This window comes from Ornithorhynchus anatinus, chromosome 3 (genome assembly GCF_004115215.2).
Source record: "Ornithorhynchus anatinus isolate Pmale09 chromosome 3, mOrnAna1.pri.v4, whole genome shotgun sequence".
Taxonomy (NCBI): domain Eukaryota; kingdom Metazoa; phylum Chordata; class Mammalia; order Monotremata; family Ornithorhynchidae; genus Ornithorhynchus; species Ornithorhynchus anatinus.
This window is the reverse complement of record NC_041730.1, coordinates 14,803,622-14,822,438: the sequence shown is the minus strand read 5'-3', so window position 1 is coordinate 14,822,438 and position 18,817 is coordinate 14,803,622. Positions and strand designations below refer to the sequence as shown.

Below are 18,817 nucleotides of genomic sequence, written 5' to 3'. Positions count from 1 at the left end.
TGACCGAAACTGTCACCGGATCCGCCCAATGGGCTCCGGGCCGGGGCAGGGCAGGGCCGGGCGGGAAAGGGGAACCCCTCCCCTCCCCCCCTCCTCCCCTCCCCCACCTGGGGACCCCCCTCTCCATCCCCCCTCCCTCCAGCCCCACCGGCTCCCCTGCCAGCCCCTCTCCCACCCCCCTTTTACAGCCAAAATAAAGCTCAGAAACGGTGGCATTTGTTACGCACAAAAGAATCAGAACGAGAATAATAAGAAAGAGGTTAGTCCAGTGCTCTGCACATAGTAAGCGCTCGATCAAGACTAAATACCCTTGAAGGGGATGGCCTGGGTTCGACCCTCGCTTTGTGCCAACCGCTAATAATAAGAGTTTTTCTGAAGCGCCGACTGGGGGCCAAGCACCGCTCTTCCAGACCCCGGGGGGGGGGGGGGGGCAGGGACCGTCTCTCTTTTTTGTTGAATTATAATAATAATAGAGTAGTCGATAAGCGCTCACTATGTGCCAAGCACTGCTCTAAGCCACGCTGCTTCTGGAGTGTGAGAGCAAGGACCGTCTCTCTTTGTTGCTGGATTATAATAATAATAGAGTATTGGTTAAGCGCTCACTATGTGCCAAGCACTGTTCTAAGCCACGCTGCTTCTAGAGAGTGAAGGCAGGGACCGTCTCTCTTTGTTGCTGAATTATAATAATAATAGAGTAGTCGATAAGCGCTCATTATGATGTGCCAAGCACTGCTCCAAGGCACGCTGCTTCTAGACCGTGAGCCCATTGTGGGTAAGGACTGTCTCTCTTTGTTGCTGAATTATAAGAATAATAGTATTAATATAATAATATAATTCGATAAGCGCTCACTAGGTGCCAAGCACTGTTCTAAGCCACGCTGCTTCTAGAGTGTGAGAGCAGGGACCGTCTCTCTTTGTTGCTAAATTAGAATAATAATATAGTAGTCGATAAGCGCTCACTATGTGCCAAGCACTGTCTTAAGCCACGCTGCTTCTAGACCGTGAGCCCATTATGGGTTAGGACTGTCTCTCTTTGTTGCTGAGTTATAAGAATAATAGCATTAATATAATCATATAATATAATTCGATAAGCGCTCACTAGGTGCCAAGCACTGCTCTAAGCCACGCTGCTTCTAGAGTGTGAGAGCAGGGACCGTCTCTCTTTGTTGCTAAATTAGAATAATAATATAGTAGTCGATAAGCGCTCACTATGTGCCAAGCACTGTCTTAAGCCACGCTGCTTCTAGATCGTGAGCCCATTGTGGGCAGGGACTGTCTCTTGCTGAATTGTAATAACAATAATAATAATTACTATATTCCTTAAGCGCTTACTATGTGCCAAGCACTGCTCCAAGCCACACTGCTTCTAGACCGTGAGCCCATTGTGGGTAAGGACTGTCTCTCTTTGTTGCTGAATTATCATAATAATAATATGGTATTAGTTAAGTGCTTACTATGTGCCAAGCACTGCTCTAAACCACGCTGCTTCTAGGCCGTGAGGGGCAGGTACCGTCTCTCTTTGTTGCCGAATTGTAATAATAATAATAATTATAGTATCTGTTAAGCCCTTACTCTGTGCCAAGCACTGTTCTAAGCCACGCCGCTTCTAGACCGTGAGGGGGCAAGGACTGTCTCTCTTTGTTGCTGAATTATAATAATAATGATGATAGTATTCGTTAAGCGCTTACTATGTGCCAAGCACTCTTCTAGACCATGAGCCCGTTGTGGGCGAGGACTGTCCCTTTTTGTTGCTGAATTATAATTATAATAATATAGTGTCCGTTTAGCATTTACTATGTGCCAAGCACTGTTCTAAGCCACGCTGCTTCTAGATCGTGAGCCCGTTATGGGCAGGGGCTGTCTCTCTTTGTTGCTGAATTCTAATAATAATAATAACTATAGTATCCGTTAAGCGCTTACTATGTGCCAAGCACTGTTCTAAGCCACACTGCCTCTAGACCTTGAGCGGGCAGGGACTGTCTCTGTTGCTGAATTGTAATAATAATAAAATAGTATTCGTTAAGCGCTTACTATGGGCCAAGCACTGTTCTGAGCGCTAGCGTAGGCAGAGGGCAATCAGGTTGGCCCACGTGGGGCTCACACTTTTAATGCCCATTTTACAGATGAGGTACAAACAAATCAAGCAAGTCAGGTAGGACACGGTCCACGTCCCACGTGGGGCTCACGGTCTCGATCCCCATTTTAGAGATGAGGGAACTGAGGCAGAGAGAAGTGAAGTGACTGGCCCAAGGTCACAGAGCAGACACGTGGCGGAGTCGGGATTAGAACCCAGGTCCTTCTGACTCCCAAGTCCGTGCTCTATCCCCCAGGCCACGCTGCTTCTCTGCACACAGTAAGTCCTCAATAAATACCGCTGATTAATTGATTGATTGATTATTCTCCCTGAAAAAATTCATCCCTCCGAGTCTCGTCACTCCTGACCCCAGCAGTGCTCGCACACACTCACACTTATATTTAAACATATATTTCATATATATATATGGATTTAATATATATAGCTAAAAGAGAAAGAATATCAGAATATGTAGATCTGAAATCCTCCTCATATTCCTTCCCTCAAGTTTCCTTTATTTACTTTTTTAATGGTAATTGTTCAGCGCTTACTATGTGCCAGGCACTGTGCAAAATGCTGAGGTAGATACAAGCTAATCAGGTTGGACACAATCCACACCCCACATGGAGCACACCGTCTTAATCCCCATTTTCAGCGTGGCTCAGTGGAAAGAGCCCGGGCTTGGGAGTCAGAGGTCATGGGTTCGAATCCCGGCTCTGCCACTTGTCAGCTGGGTGACTGTGGGCAAGTCACCTCACTTCTCTGTGTCTCAGTTACCTCATCTGTAAAATGGGGAAGAAGGCTGTGAGCCTCACGTGGGACAACCTGATGACCCTTATCTGCCCCAGCGCTTAGAACAGTGCTCTGCACAGAGTAAGCGCCTAACAAATACCTACATTATTATTATCCCAGAAGCAGCGTGGCTTAGTGGAAAGAGCCCGGACTTGGGAGTCAGAGGTCATGGGGTCTACTCCCGGCTCCCCCACTTATCAGCTGTGTGACCTTGGGCAAGTCACTTCACTTCTCTGGGCCTCAGTGACCTCGTTTGGAAAATGGGGATTAAAAGTGTGAGCCCCACGTGGGACAACCTGATGACCCGGTATCCCCCCCAGCGCTTACAACCGTGCTCGGCACATAGTAAGCGCTCAAAAATACCAACATTATTATTCCAAGCAAATCGGGTTTGGCGCAGTCCCCGTCCCCCGCGGGGCTCACGGTCTCGATCCCCATTTTACAGATGAGGGAACCGAGGCAGAGAGAAGTGAAGTGACTTGTCCACGATTAAACGGCAGAGAAGAGGAGGAGCGGGATTAGAAGGCCTGACCTCCTGGCTCCCGGGCCCGGGCTCTGTCCACTGCGCCACGCTGCTTCACCCACTACGCCACGCTGGTTCAGTCCGGAGCCGTGGCGTTCCACCCCCTCCAGACACGGCCTCTCTTTCCGGACTGCGGAATTTAGCTTCAGGAGCCGGGGGGGGCGGCGGGCTGGTCACCCAAAATAGAAATGCCAGACATAGAGGTGGCTCCACTGGCCTCGTCCATTTTATTAAAACTGGATGGGCAATTTTAATAAAATTGAGAAGCAGCGTGGCTCAGTGGAAAGAGCCCGGGCTGGGGAGTCAGAGGTCATGGGTTCGAATTCCGGCTCTGCCGCTTGTCAGCTGGGTGACTTTGGGCAGGTCACTTCACTTCTCTGAGCCTCAGTGACCTCATCTGTAAAATGGGCATTAAGACTGTGAGCCCCAAGTGGGACAACCTGATCACCTTGTATCCTCCCCAGTGCTTAGAACAGTGCTCTACACATAGTAAGCGCTTAACAAATGCCATCATTATTATTTTAAAAAACCCAGGACAGCTAGCTACCCTATTCCTCGTCATCTTTCTGGGGTGCTTTCTTTGCCTGGAGCTCTTTTGGGGGAGGGTATATCGGTACACGGCACTTAACCCCTTTTTGTTATATTCTTTTCTTAGTTCCCCATTTCTCCTTTCTCCTTAGCTGATCGCCTAATGTATTTATTTGACTCCAACTTGGAGAAGCAGCGTGGCTTAGTGGAAAGAGCCCGGGCTGGGGAGTCTGAGATCGTGGGTTCCAAGCCTGCCTCCGCCACTCGTCAGCCCTGTGACTTTGGCCAAGTCGCTTCACTTCTCTGGGCCTCAGTTACCTCATCTGTAAAATGGGGATGAAGACTGTGAGCCCCACATGGGACAACCTGATCACCTTGGATCTACCCCAGTGCTTAGAACAGTGCTTGGCACATAGTAAGCGCTTAACAAATGCCATCATTATTTTTATAATTATTACCCCATTTCCCCAGGCATTGTAGCTGTAACCATTAGGCGAAAAGGGCCGACAGTCACCCCATCAGCATCCCGTTCCTTGCTTCCGCTGTGATTCTTGTTCTGGGGCTACAATGTGAGGGAAGTGGGGGTGTGCCCAGAAGCAGAAAATTTGGAATTTGGGAAAAGAACGTCTAGGTGTCCGCTCTGGCCCTCCTCTCAGATTCCTTTCTGTCCAGGTTTTAAATTTTCAGGGCTGAAAATTTCTCTCTGCCTCCCGCTCCCCGCAGACCCATGGCTTCAGGGGGGCCTGGGAGATGATTGATGATTGGGGTATTTATTAAGCGCTTACTAGGATGAGGCACTGTACTAAGTTAAGTAAAATGGGGTTGGACACAGCGCCCGTGCCACATGGGGCTCACAGTCCCAATCCTAATTTTACAGATGAGGAACACCACGGTTCTGGAGCGGACAGGGTGGTCGGTGGTCCCTCTGGAGGAATGCTCAAAGTTCAGGAGACGCAGTGTGGCCTAATGGGTAGAGCATGGGCCTGGGAATCAGAAGGACCTGGGTTCTAATCCCAGCTCTTCCACTTGGCTGCAGCTCTGTGACCTTAGGCAAGTCGCTTTCCTTTTAATAATAAGAAAAACAATAATAATAATAATAAAATGATGGTAATTGTTAAGCACTCACTAGGTGCCAGGCACTGTACTAAGCATGGGGGTGGATACAAGCAAATCAAGTTGGACACAACCCCTGTGCCACGTGGGGCTCACAGTTTCAATCCCCATTTTACAGATGATGTAACTGAGGCCCGGAGAATTTAAGTGACTTGCCCAAGGTCACCCAGCAGAGAGGAGGAGGAGCCAGGATTAGAACCCATGACCTTCAGTTCCTCATCTGTAAAATGGGGATTAGCACTGTGAGTCGGGTGCTTAGCTTCATTCATTCATTCAATTGTATTTATTGAGTGCTTACTGTGTGCAAAGCACTCTACTAAGCACTTGGGAGTTATCTACCCCCAGTTTGGCTCAGTGGAAAGAGCCCGGGCTTGGGAGTCAGAGGTCATGGGTTCGAATACCGGCTCTGCCCCTTGTCAGCCGTGTGACTGTGGGCAAGTCACTTCACTTCTCTGGGCCTCAGTTACCTCATGTGCAAAATGGGGATGAGGACTGTGAGCCTCACGTGGGACAACCTGATTACTCCGTATCTACCCCAGCGCTTAGAACAGTGCTCTGCACATAGTAAGCGCTTAACAAATACCCACATTATTATTATTATTACCCCAGGGCTTGGAACAGTGTCTGGCACATAGTAAGTGCTTAAGAAATACCGTTTCTTTTTAAAAAAGGGGTTACAACTTATTTCCACCAAAAGACGTAGAAGAGATCGTTTTTCAGCCCCGTACCCCCACCCCTAACACCTGTGTCATTTATTTGTTCAATCGTATTTATTGAGTGCTTACTGTGTGCAGAGCACTGTAATAAGCGCTTGGGAGAGGACAACAATAAAGAGACACATTCCCTGCCCACAGTGAGCTCACAAGCTAGTGGGGGGAGGATTTTTGAGGCTTCTCAGTGATTCTCTCCCCACCTGGGTGGATGGAGGTGGAGGAGAGATGAGAAGCCCCCCCAGAATCCTGATCTGACCCAGCCTCAGGGCCGCACTTTCTTTTTGTCTTATCTTTCCATCAGCTTTCAGAGCTCTGGGGGGTTAAACTTTGTATATTCGATTTTTACATTCACTTTCTCTTCTCTTGCTTCTCCTTAACAGGCCACAGAAACACGTACCAAAATCACGGGTCACGACTAAGGAATGCAGACAGCCTGGAACTGGGACCCCGCTACAGATGAAAAAAGATAGGAGCTTTGCCCCTCAAGTGTAATTAATTATGTTGCCTTTTTTAGGGCATTTGTTAAGCGCTTACTATGTTCCAAGCACTGTTCTAAGTGCTGGGGTAGACAGAAAAGCTAATCAGGTCGGACACGGTCCGTGTCTTACGTGGGCCTCACAGTCTCATTCCCCATTTTAGAGCTGAGGTAACTGAGGCCCAGAGAAGTGAAATGACTTGCCCGCGGTCACCCAGCAGACAAGCGGTGGCCATTTTCTTCATCTTCCCTCTCTTCCTGCAGTCGGGGACCTGGGTTCTAAATCCGGCTCTGCCGCTTGTCTGCAGCTGGGTGACCTTGGGCGAGTCACTTCACTTCTCAGTGCCCCAGTCTCCTCCTCTGTATGATGGGGATTAAGATTGTGAGCCCCAAGTGGGACAGGGACTGTGTCTAACCCGATTAGCTTGTATGATGATGATGGTGTTCGTTCAGCACTTACTATGCGCCAAGCACTGTTCTGAGCGCCAGCGTAGAGACAAGGGAATCACAGTCTTAATCCCCATTTTTACAGATGAAGTAACTGAGGCCCAGGGACGTGAAGTGACTTACCCAAGGTCACGCAGCAGAAACGTGGTGGAGCCTGGATTAGAACCCACGTCCGCTGACTCCCAAGCTCTTCCCACTGAGCCAGGCTGCTTTTCCAATAATAATAATAATGATGGTATTTGTTAAGCGCTTATTATGTTCAGAGCACTGTTCTAAGCGCTGGCGTAGATACAGGGTCATCAGGTTGTCCCACATGAGGCTCAAAGTCTTAATCCCCATTTTACAGATGAGGTAACTGAGGTACCGAGAAGTGAAGTGACTTGCCCACAGTCACACAGCTGACAAGTGGCAGAGCCGGGATTCGAACCCATGACCTCGGACTCCCAAGCGCGGGCTCTTTCCACTGAGCCCAGCGTTTAGCATAGTGCCTGGAGCATGGTATACGCTTCAAGGCTCTCCATCAGCTTGCCCCTTCCTACCTCTCCTCCCTTCTCTCTTTCTACCGCCCACCCCGCACGCTCCGCTCCTCCGCCGCGCACCTCCTCGCCGTCCCCCGGTCTCGCCCGTCCCGCCGTCGACCCCCGGGCCGCGTCCTCCCGCGGTCCCGGAACGCCCTCCCTCCTCACCTCCGCCAAACCGATTCTCTTCTCCTCTTCAAAACCCTACTTAAAGCTCACCTCCTCCAAGAGGCCTTCCCAGACTGAGCTCCCCTTCTCCCTCTACTCCCTCTACCACCCCCCCTTCACCTCTCCGCAGCTTAACCCTCTTTTCCCCCCATCTCCCTCCGCTCCTTCCCCTCTCCCTTCCCATCCCCTCGGCACTGTACTCGTCCGCTCGACTGTATATATTTTCATCACCCTATTTATTTTGTTAACGAAACGTACATCGCCTCGATTCTATTTAGTCGCCGTCGGTTTTTACGAGATGTTCTTCCCCTCGACTCTATTTATCGCCATCGTTCTCGTCCGTCCGTCTTCCCCGATCAGACCGTAAGCCCGTCAGACGGCAGGGACCGTCTCTATCTGTTGCCGACTTGTTCATTCCAAGCGTTTAGTACAGTGCTCTGCACCTAGTAAGCGCTCAATAAATACTATTGAATGAATGAATGAATGAATGAATGAATGAAAAAATTCCATAAAAAAGCCAGAGGGGGAATGGGGATAAGCGTCTGTTTGGCTGGAAAGGATGGATCCATAAAACTTCTGGGAGGAAGAATCGGCAGGTTTGGACGGTAGACGTGATGTGGAAGCAGGATGAGCGGGGAGTGGAGGATGACACCAACGTTGTGGGCTTCCGTGACAGGGAAGATGGGCGCATTAGGTATTCCACGTGAGCTGGGGCTATCACACTCTCCATTCTCCCGGCTCACTGCCCCAAACGGAGTAGGGAAAGACCCCCTTTGATTTTAAACTCTTAGAGGCCAGGGAACTTGTGTCTTGCTTCTTTGTAATAATAATGATTCGTTCATTCATTCGATCATATTTATTCAGCGCTTACTGTACTAAGCGCTTGGGAAAGTATAGTACAATAATGATAATGTTGGTATTTGTTAAGCGCTTACTCTGTGCAGGGCACTGTTCTAAGCGCTGGGGTAGATCCAGGGTCATCAGGTTGTCCCACGTGAGGCTCACAGTCTTCATCCCCATTTTACAGATGAGGGAACTGAGGCATAGAGAAGTGAAGTGACTTGCCCACAGTCACACAGTTGCCAAGTGGCAGAGCCGGAATTCGAACCCATGACCTCCGACTCCCAAGCCCGGGCTCTTTCCACTGAGCCACGCTGCTTCTCTAACAGACACACTCCTGCCCACAACGAGCTGACAGTCTAGAGGGGGAGATAGACATTAATATAAATAAATCAACAGATCAGTAGATAGATAAATAAACAAATACGTTACAGATAACCCGGCTCCGCAACTTGTCTGCTGTGTGACCTTGGGCAAGTCACTTCACTTCTCTGTGCCTCAGTGACCTCATCTGTAAAAATGGGGATTAAAAAAATGTGAGGCCCACGTGGGACAATCTGATCGCCCTGTATCCACCCCAGCGCTTAGAACAGTGCTCTGCACATAGTGAGCGCTTAACAAATATCAACATTATTATTATTATATATCCATATGTGCTGTGCGGAGGGGAGGAAGGATGAATGAAGGAGCAAGTCAGAGCGGCACAGAAGGGAGTGGGAGAAGAGGAGGGCTTAGTCAGAATGATAATAGTAATGATAATAATCATAACGGTATTTTTTAAGCACTTACTTTGTGCCAAGCACTGTAAAAGTGCTGGGGCGGAATCAAGCAAGTCGGGGTGGACACAGTCCATGTCCCGCATGGGGTGGAATCAAGCAAGTCGGGGTGGACACAGTCCATGTCCCGCATGGGGTGGACAGTCTTAATCCCCGTTTTACAGATGAAGTAACTGAGGCACAGAGAAGTGAAGTCAGTTGCCCAAGGTCACACGGCAGCAAAGTGGCAGAGGCGGGATTGGAATCCAGGTCCTTCTGACTCCCAGGGCCGTGCTCTATATTCTAGGAATGCTTGGACTTTCCCAAGTTCTTCCTGCAGCGTTTCGTGCTCCCTAAATTCTCCATAAATATTACTGACGGATGGATTAGGGTCCCGCTTTTGGCTGAGGTGGCAGGGCGGAACCCCACCTCGGTGGTGCTCGCAAAACGGAGGCTGCTTAACCTCCTCGTCTTCCACCGCCACACTAGCCCACCGTGTAAGCCAACTGGCCACCGTGTAAGCTCACTGTGGGCAGGGAACGTTTCCACCGATTCTTCTATTGTACCCTTCCAAACACTTAGGACCGTGCTCTGCACACCGGAAGCGCTCAATAAATCCGATCGAGTGATTGATCCCCCAACCCGTCATCATCAAGGGTATTTACTGAGCCCTTGCCGCCTCGAGAGAACTGTACTAAGCACTTGGGAGAGAAGCAGCTCAGTGGAAAGAGCACGGGCTAGGGAGTCAGAGGTCATGGGTTCAAATACCGGCTCCGCCGCTTGTCAGCTGTGTGACTTTGGGGAAGTCACTTCACTTCTCTGGGCCTCAGTTCCCTCATCTGGAAAATGGGGATGAAGACCGGGAGCCCCACGGGGGACAACCTGATCACCTTGTATCCCCCCAGTGCTTTGAACAGTGCTTGGCACATAGTAAGCGCTTAACAAATGCCATCATTATTATTCCAGTGCAACAGAGTTCCCTGCCCACAACGAGCTTAGAGTCTGCAGGAAAACTCTCCGGCCGGGCTCCAGGATGGGTCAGTTTAACCGGGACGGAAGGTGGGTCCACCCCATTTCCACCCACCTGGTGACAACGGCCCAGATGCCCAGGTGAAGGTGAGTTTGTCTCCCCTATCCCTGTCCCCCTCCCCCGCTGTTTTTTTAGGGAATTTTTTAGGCATTTACCATGTCCCAAGCACTGTATTAAGCACTGAGGTAGATACAAACTCTAGCTCTATTTACCAGCTTCCCTCTAGGCCGCAAGCTGGTTGTGGGCAGGGAATGCCACTTTATTACTGTAATGTACTTTCCCAAGCGCTTAGTACAGTGCTCTGCACACAGTAAATGCTCAATAAATATGATTGAATGAATCATATTGGACAGGCTGCTAATCAGGTTGGACACAGTCCCCGTCCCACATAGTAATAATAATAATAATTGTGGTACTGTTAAGCGCTGACTATATGCCAGTCACTGTACTAAGCGCTGGGGTGGATATAAGCAAACTGGGTTGGGCACAGTCCTTGTCCCACGTGGGGCTCACAGTTCAACCCCCATTTTACAGACGAGGGAGCTGAGGCACAGAGAAGTGAAGGGACTTGCCCAAGGTCACACAGCAGCAGATAAGTGGCGGAGCCGATTTTAGAATCCAGGTTCCTCTGCCTCCCAGGCCTGTGCTCTGTCCACCTCTCCCACATAGCACGTAGTAAGCGCTTAACAGGCGTAGGGAATAGAGCCCGGGCCTGGGAGTCAGACGGTCGTGGGTTCGAATTCCGGCTCCGCCACTTGTTTGCTGCGTGACCTTGGGTAAGTCACTTCACCTCTCTACGCCTCCGTTACTTCATCTGTAAAATGGGGATGAAGACTGTGAGCCCCAGGGGGGACGGGGACTGCGTCTAAACTGTTGCTTGTATCCATCCCAGCACTTAGCACAGTGCCTGGCATACAGTAAGCGCTTAACCAACACCACTATTATTATTATTGTTAACCACAAATGCAGAGAAGCAGCGTGGCTCAGTGGAAAGAGCACGGGCTTTGGAGTCAGAGTTCATGGGTTCGAATCCCGGCTCGGCCACTCGTCAGCTGTGTGACTTTGGGCAAGTCACTTAACTTCTCTGTGCCTCAGTTACCTCATCTGTAAAATGGGGATGAAGACTGTGAGCCCCACGTGGGACAACCTGATTCCCCTGTGACTACCCCAGCGCTTAGAACAGTGCTCGGCACATAGTAAGCGCTTAACAAATACCAACATTATTATTATTATTGTTGTTGTTATTATTAGTCTCCCCTTCCCCATTTCCCCTCTTGCTCCGTCTCGTTCCCCACCCATAAAAAGTGTCTTCCCACGGTCCTGGCGAGGTTAACAAGACAGGAAGACTGAGAAGCGGTGTGGCCTAACGGTTAGAGCACGGACCTGGGAGTCAGAAGGTCCTGGGTTCTAATCCCCACTCTCTTAGCTGTGTGCCATATGACCTTGGGCAAGTCACTTAGCTTCTCTGTGCCTCAGTTTCCTCACCTACAAAACGGGGCCTAAGACTGCGAGCCCCATGGGGGCCACGGGCTCGGCCCAACTCGATTAGTTTGTGAGGGCCCCGCAAATGCCATGTTAAAAATATGCCGTGTGACCTTGGGCAAGCCACTCTGCTTCCCTGTGCCTCAGTTTCCTCACCTATAAAATGGGGCCTAAGACTGCGAGCCCCATGGGGGCCACGGGCTCGGCCCAACTCGATTAGTCTGTAAGGGTCCCGAAAATGCCAAGTTAAAAATATGCCGTGTGACCTTGGGCAAGCCACTCTGCTTCCCTGTGCCTCAGTTTCCTCACCTATAAAATGGGGCCTAAGACTGAGAGCCCCATGGGGGCCACGGGCTCGGCCCACCCCATTAATTGCTGAGGGCTCCTCAAATGCCATGTTAAAAAGGGGGCTGACGGTGGGGCCCCGAGGGAGGGTGGCCATCTTGGATTTGGGCGGAAGTGCCCCAGTCTCCTACGTGAAGGAGGACATTCCCTCCTCTTTCCGGCCGCCGATTTGAAGGGTCCGAGAAAGGGGTGGCTCCCAAAGGGAGAGGGAATTACAGCGGGAAGTGAGCGAGGGAAAGCGACGAGCCGAGGGGAGGTGGGCGACGTCTTCCGCCCACCGTGACGATGGCCGGCGGAAGTGCCGCTCTGGCCCCGCCCCCTCGTCCTTGCGTCTCTATGGCCGGCGGCCTCCCGTAACCCCTAGCGTCCGCCGACGGCGTAGCCCGCGCCCATTCTCCAACGGCCCTTACGTCAGGAGCGGCGGCCCCCTCCGCCTAGGGGGCGCGCGGGCTCCGCGGCCCTGGCCGCCATTGGCGTAAGCCCGGCGCAGGCGCAGAAGCCGGAGTCCGGCCTTCATCTCCCCGCCGCCGCCGCCGCCGCCGCCGAGGAGGGACCCGGGGGTCCGGGCCGCCCCCCGCATGACGGGAGGAGGGGAGGACGTCAGAGACACCCTCCCCCTCCCCTGATGTGGGGGAGGAGCGGGACCGTCCCGTCTGGATAAGGGGGAGCCCCCGGCCCCATCCCCCCGACGGGCAGGGGGGCGGGGGAAACCATGCAGCCCCCTCCCCACCCGGTGAAAGGTCACCTGGGGGTGTAGGGGAGCCCCCTCCTGCGGCCCCTGCCCCCCCCCCCCGCGGCCCCCCATCCCCGCCGCAGGCGACGAGGACGAGAGAGAGAGGCCGGGAGTCGGTTGCCCCTCGGGGTCACGTCCAGTGACCTTTGCCCCCCGGGCCCGCGGTGGCCGATTTAGGAGCCTCCCGCAGCGGGCCCAAGGCCCAGTAGGGAGGGGAAGGCCAAGCCCCGACACCTTGCACCCCCCGCCCCTCCCCGTGGCTCGACGCCTCGCCACCCCCCGCCCCACCCCGTGGCTCGACGCCTCGCCACCTCCCCGCCCCTCCCCGTGGCTCGGTGCCGCCCTCGCCCCCTTCCCCCTATTTATTCCCTCGGGTCCCCGTCCCCCCGCCCCCCATCTGTCCCCCCCTCCATGGCCCCGGGGTCCTAGCCCCCGCGGGGCATGGAAGGCAACCTGTCCGGACTGGTGCCCGCAGCCGGACTGGTGCCCGCGCTGCCCCCGGCCGTGACCCTGGGCCTGACGGCGGCCTACACCGCCCTGTACGGGCTGCTCTTCCTCTCCGTGTACGCCCAGCTCTGGCTGGTCCTGCTGTACGGCCACAAGCGGCTCAGCTACCAGACGGTGTTCCTGGCCCTCTGCCTGCTCTGGGCCGCCCTGCGCACCACGCTCTTCTCCTTCTACTTCCGCGACACCCCTCGGGCCAACCGCCTGGGCCCCCTGCTCTTCTGGCTGCTCTACTGCTGCCCCGTCTGCTTGCAGTTCTTCACCCTCACCCTCATGAACCTGTACTTCGCCCAGGTGAGACCCCGGGGGCGGCCGGAGGCCGGGGGAGGGGGGGGGGGGGTCCGGGGTCGGGCCGGGGTGGTGAGCGACCTCCTCTCTCCCTCGGATCCAGGTGGTGTTCAAGGCCAAGGCGAAGCGCCGACCGGAGATGAGCCGGGGACTGTGAGTACCGGTGACCTCCGACCCCCGCGGACTCGGGGTAGGGGGCGGAGGGGGACCCCCTCGCTTCCCGCGGACGGCAGGGGGGCGCGAAGGGTCCGTCACGTCAGCGTGGCTCGGCGGCCGGAACCCGGGCCGGGGACCCGCGGGACGGGGGCGTCTAATCCCGGCTCCCCCCCTTGTCTGCCGGGTGACCCGCGCCTCGCTTCTCCGTGCCTCGGTGGCCCCGTCTGGAAAATCGGGGATTAGAGATAATAACGCTGGTATCCGTTGAGCGCTTACTATGCGCAGAGCACTGTCCTAAAAGCGCTGGGGGAGATACAGGGTCATCGGGTTGTCCCACGTCGGGCTCACCGTCTTGATCCCCATTTTACAGACGAGGTGACCGAGGCACAGAGAAGTTAAGCGACTTGCCCACCGGTCACACAGCTGACAAGCAGCGGAGGCGGGATTAGAACCCACGATTAAGACCGTGAGCCCCACGGGGGACAATTTGATGACCTTGTATCTACTCCAGCGCTTAGAACGGTGCTTGGCACATAGTAAGCGCTTAACAGATACCATTATTATCATTACCCCAGTGCTCAGGACCACGCTTGGCACAGACTGAGCGCTTAAATACCGTTATTATCATTACCCCGGTGCTTAGAGCGGTGCTTGGCACAGAGTAAGCGCTGAACAGATACCGTTATTATCATCACCCCAGTCCTGCGTAGAGCAGTGCTTGGCACAGAGTAAGCGCTGAACAGATACCGTTATTATCATTACCCCGGTGCTTAGAACAGTGCTCGGCACAGAGTAAGCGCTGAACAGATATCATTATCATCACCCCAGTGCTTAGAGCAGTGCTTGGCACAGAGTAAGCGCTTGACAAGTACCGTTATTATCATTACTCCAGTTCTTACCGCAGTGCTTGGCACAGAGTAAGCGCTTAACAGATACCGTCGTCGGTCTTATTAAAGGGGTGAGGACACGAGAGGGGCTGAGGACCTGAATCAGGGAGGGTTAGAAGAGGCTGGATCAGGTGAGCATGGGGCCAGTGGCTTCCTTGCTTTTTCCGTTCTTGGGGAAGAAGCAGCGTGGCCTAGTGGTTAGAACCCGGGCCCGGGAGCCAGAAGGTCGTGGGTTCTAATCCCGACTCCGCCACTCGCCTGCCGTGTGACCGGGGGCCAGCCCCGCTTGCCTTCTCCGGGCGTCAGTTACCTCCTCTGTAAAGTGGGGATTGAGACTGTGAGCCCCACTTGGGACGGGGACCGTGTCCACCCCGATTTGCCGGCGTCCACCCCGGCGCTTAGAACGGTGCCTGGCACGTTGTCGGCGCTTAGCCGACGGCGCGACGGTTACTGCGGCGGGCCCCAGTCGAGTGCCTGAGTAGAAGGGGCCTCCACGCTCGCGTCGTCCCCTCTATTTCCCCGGAGACGGAGCCGGGCCGGGTCCGTTGGTCCCCGGCCTCGACGCCGACCGACCGAGCCCCAGAATCTCGGGCCGGGCGGGGCCCGTGGCTCCGGGGAAGGACCGAGGGGCGGTGTCGGGGGAGGGGGGCGGTCCGGCGATGAGGCAGGGTCCCCCCCGCCGCCGCCGCGCGCACGCGGTGACCGGGCGCTCCGCTCCGCAGGCTGGCCGTGCGGGGGGCTTTCGTGGGGGCCTCCCTGTTGTTCCTGGCGGTCAACGTGCTGTGCGCCATGCTGTCCCGCCGGCACCGGGCCCAGCCCTGGGCTCTGCTGTTGGTGCGGGTGCTGGTGAGCGACTCGCTCTTCGTGATCTGCGCCCTCTCGCTGGCCGCCTGCCTCTGCCTGGTGGCCCGCCGCGCCCCCTCCACCAGCATCTACCTGGAGGCCAAGGTGGGCCGGGGCCGCGGCCGCCCGGGTCCGGGAGCGAGGCCGGGGAGGGGGCCGCCGGGTGGAGCGAGGGCGGCTTGGACTCCGGGAGAAGGAACGGGCCGGGATTCATTCGAGCGTATTTATCGAGCGGAGCTCCGTGCCGAGCGCCTGGGGAAGCGCGCTACGGCCATAAAGAGCGCCGGTCCCCGCCCACCACGAGCGGCGTCGGGAGCCGGGGACGCCAGGGTCCCGGGAAGGTGGCCGGAACCGGGGGAGGACGCGGCGGGTGGCGGCTCGGGGTCCCGGGAGGGAAGCCGGGGCCGAGGTGCCGCCGGCCCGCCTCCCCGACGGCCCGTGCGTCCTTCTCGGTGCCCAGGGGACCAGTGTGTGCCAGGCGGCGGCGATGGGCGGGGCCATGGTCCTGCTGTACGCCAGCCGGGCCTGCTACAACCTGGCGGCCCTGGCCCTGGCCCCCCGGAGCCGGCTCGACTCCTTTGACTACGACTGGTACAACGTCTCCGACCAGGTGGGCGCCTCCTCCTCCTCCTCCCGGGCGAACCCCCTTGCCCTGGACTCCGTCTCCGTCCCCCGCGTCCCCCGGCCTCCCCGAGGCGACGCTCCGTTGTTCCGCTCTCCCGCTCCTCCCGGCCTCTCTCCTCAGACCCCGGGGCCACCCCTCCCACTCCCCTCCCGGTCTTCGGCCCCGCTCCCTTCCCACCCCGCGGAGGTGAGGCCGGCCCGGCGTCCGCCCCTTGCACCCTCCCGTCTCCGCAGGCCGACCTGGTGAACGACCTGGGGGACAAAGGCTACCTGGTGTTTGGCCTCATCCTCTTTGTCTGGGAGCTGCTGCCCACGACTCTGCTCGTCGGCTTCTTCCGGGTTCACCGCCCCCCTCAGGACCTGGTGAGCCCCCCTCCCGGGGCGGGGAGGGAGTCTGAGAAGCCGGGGGGTCCCGCTGACATCCCCCTTTTATTTCCTCTCCCCCGCCTCCGCGAAACCCCAAGAGCGCCGCCCGCATCATCAACGGGCAGGTCTTCAGCTCCCGCTCTTACTTCTTTGACCGGGCTGGGCGCTGCGAGGATGAGGGGGGCCCCTGGGAGCACAGCCGGGGCGAGAACACCAGGTGAGGATGGGGGGCCGGGGGGGTGGGGGCGGGGGGTCTAGCGGGCTCCACCCCGGTGGACGACGAGTCCCGCCCCGCCTCGTGCCGAGGGGTCCAAAGGCGACGGAGGGAACGGACCCCAGGAACCGAGGACCTGGGTGTCTGGGGGTCCGCCCGGGTCGTGGCTTAACGGGTCGGGCACGGGCCCGGGAGTCGGAAGGACCCGGGTTCGGATCTTCCTGGCTAGGGAAGCGGCGTGGCTCGGTGGAAGGAGCCCGGGCCGGGGAGTCAGAGGTCGTGGGTTCTAATCCCGGCTCCGCCGCCTGTCAGCTCTGTGACCTCGGGGAAGTCCCGTCGCTTCTCTGGACCTCGGTCCCCTCATCTGTCGAATGGGGACGAAGGCTGTGAGCCCCACGTGGGACAGCCTGATCGCCCTGTATTTACCCCGGCGCTTAGAACGGTGCTTAGCGCATCTCGGCTCTGCCGCGCGTCTGCCGCGTGACCTTGGGCAAGTCACTTCATTTCTCTGGGCCTCAGTTCCCTCCTCTGTAAAATGGGGATGAAGAGTGTGAGCCCCACGTGGGACCCCGTGTCCAGCTGATTAACTCGTTCTGCCCCGGCGCTTGGCACATAGTGAGCGCTTAACGAGCACCGTAACTATTCTTATCGGGGCCCAACATCCTTTGTTCCGAGGGGGTCCGCGGCTCCTCCCCCGCCCCCCGCCGGTCTCGGAGGATCCGTGCGGTTTTTTCCTCTGTGGGGTTCCGAACCGCCCGATGGGGTCTTAGGCCCCAGCTTTTTTCTTTTTCCCTTACGATATCTGTTGAAGCGCTTCCTCTGGGCCGGACCGTGTTCGAAGCGCCGGGGCAGATACAGGCTAATCAGGTCGGGCCCCTTCCACGTCCCACGTGGGGGCTCACGGTCTTAATACCCATTTTACGAATGAGCTAACCGAGGCACGGAGGAGTTGCGATTCACCCGAGGTCACGTGGAGCCGGGATTAGGACCCGGGTCCTTCCGACTCCCAGGCCCGTGCCGCAGCCGCTGGGCCCCCGCTGCTTTTCCGAGAAGACCCTCGGAAACCCGTAACCCCGCCAGGTCCTCGGCCCGCGCCCCTTCCACAAACCGGTACGGGCTCTGCTTCTCAGGGAGGGCGAAGACGGTCTGTTCCGCTCGTTGCTCGCCGTAGCCAAACCGGGTGAGATTTCGTTCTCCCTGCCCGTCCTCCCCCAAGTTGTTCCCCCTCCCCTCCCCGAGGGACCCCGGCTAATCCGGTACCGTCGGAGCCGGACCGTACTCTCGAGCAAAGATGGAAAAAGCCTAGACTACGGGTCCTGGGAGGCCCCGCTTGGCAGGGCTCCAGGGCGTCGGGTTTAATCCGGACCGGCCCTCCGGCCCTCCGGCCCTCCGCTCCCGGGTCTCCAAAGAAATCCGGCCACCGGGTGCTGCTCGCGGAAGGGCTACGGGTCCCCGCGTGCCCCGGGACTAATCCCGCACCGCCGGGGACCCGGCCAACTGCCGGCAGACGGCTTCGGGATACCGGGTACCGGAGACCCAAGCGGTTAGCTACAGGGAGCGGGCGAGCAAACGGCCTGCTTCCGCCTCGCCTTCGAAGCAAACCGCAGAGTGGTCTGTGGAAGGGGACGGGTGAGGAGCTCCCGGGGCCGCGAGGCTCCAGGGGCGCCCCTGGAAAAAGACTGCAGGCGGGTCCCAAGGCCACCGCCGGGGGTTCGTAGCGGTTTGGGTCCGGGAAGCTGGAAGAACGGTCGTATCGGTGTCCCTGTCCCGGCGTGGCACGAGGTGCCCTGAGGGACCCGAGCCCCAGCGCTCCCTGGGACCCGGCCCGCTCCTTTCTCTCGTCGTCTCCTCTCTCTCGCCCGCTCGCTCCCTCCTATTTCTCCGCCCTCACCCCCCGCAGCGGATGACTGACTCTGACTCTCTGCCCGCAGCCTGTCGGGCAGCCTGGGGGCCGGCAGCTGGTACGGCGCCGTCGGGCGGGAACCGGGCTGGTGCGTGGGGAGCCAGGCTCGGACGGCCCCCCTGCTCTTCTCCCAGGCGACGGGGCCCGGAGGCCACCATCACCACAGCCTCTACTCCACTCCCCAGACGTGACCTCCCCGTCTTCCTCCCCGCCCCCGCCGTGACCCCCCTCGTCCCCGCGTCCCGCGGCCGCCCCGCTCCAGCTCCCCGGTGCCGGGATCGTCCGCGGCTTGGGGCCCCGGTAGAGGAGGCGGCGGCGGCGGGGGCCCCTCCGGGCTCGGTGAAAACTTTCGGCGGCGGGCTTGGGCCTCCCACCGGGAGGGGCACCGGCCGCCAGATAGCCACCGCACCCTGGCGTGCTGCCCCCGTTTCCATGTCGGAGCCAGCCGCCTCTCCTGTGCCTGCTGCTCAATAAAACGGTGTCCGCATCCCGGATT

General features: G+C 56.9%; 1 protein-coding gene and 1 long non-coding RNA gene across 4 annotated transcripts; both read left to right on the top strand.

Moving 5' to 3' along the window:
• The first annotated feature begins 184 nt into the window (after positions 1-184).
• Positions 185-10,197, top strand: LOC114810031. The gene is made up of 3 exons (XR_003757772.1): positions 185-259; positions 6,124-6,231; positions 9,913-10,197. It is a non-coding gene; the product is annotated as an uncharacterized LOC114810031 (long non-coding RNA).
• Positions 10,198-12,926: 2,729 nt separating this feature from the next.
• Positions 12,927-18,817, top strand: GPR137 (G protein-coupled receptor 137). Of its 3 annotated transcripts, XM_029061532.1 has the most exons (8): positions 12,927-13,334; positions 13,432-13,481; positions 15,094-15,319; positions 15,675-15,824; positions 16,073-16,201; positions 16,303-16,421; positions 17,499-17,598; positions 18,350-18,437. In XM_029061532.1, the coding sequence occupies exons 1-7, from the start codon at positions 12,978-12,980 to the stop codon at positions 17,587-17,589; spliced, it is 1,122 nt and encodes a 373-aa protein (XP_028917365.1). In that variant the 5' UTR covers positions 12,927-12,977; the 3' UTR covers positions 17,590-17,598; positions 18,350-18,437. The 3 variants fall into 3 exon arrangements, with proteins under 3 accessions (XP_028917365.1, XP_028917364.1, XP_039767316.1); XM_029061531.1 differs by lacking the exon at positions 17,499-17,598 and having other exon boundaries at positions 18,350-18,817; XM_039911382.1 differs by lacking the exons at positions 17,499-17,598; positions 18,350-18,437 and adding an exon at positions 18,319-18,340.

Coding starts and splice junctions, on each gene's coding strand:
- GPR137 (XM_029061531.1), top strand. CDS start 12,978: ATGGAAGGCAACCTGTCCGGACTGGTGCCCGCAGCCGGACTGGTGCCC. Junction 15,320..15,674: donor GCATCTACCTGGAGGCCAAG/GTGGGCCGGGGC, acceptor CTCGGTGCCCAG/GGGACCAGTGTGTGCCAGGC. Junction 15,825..16,072: donor GGTACAACGTCTCCGACCAG/GTGGGCGCCTCC, acceptor CCGTCTCCGCAG/GCCGACCTGGTGAACGACCT.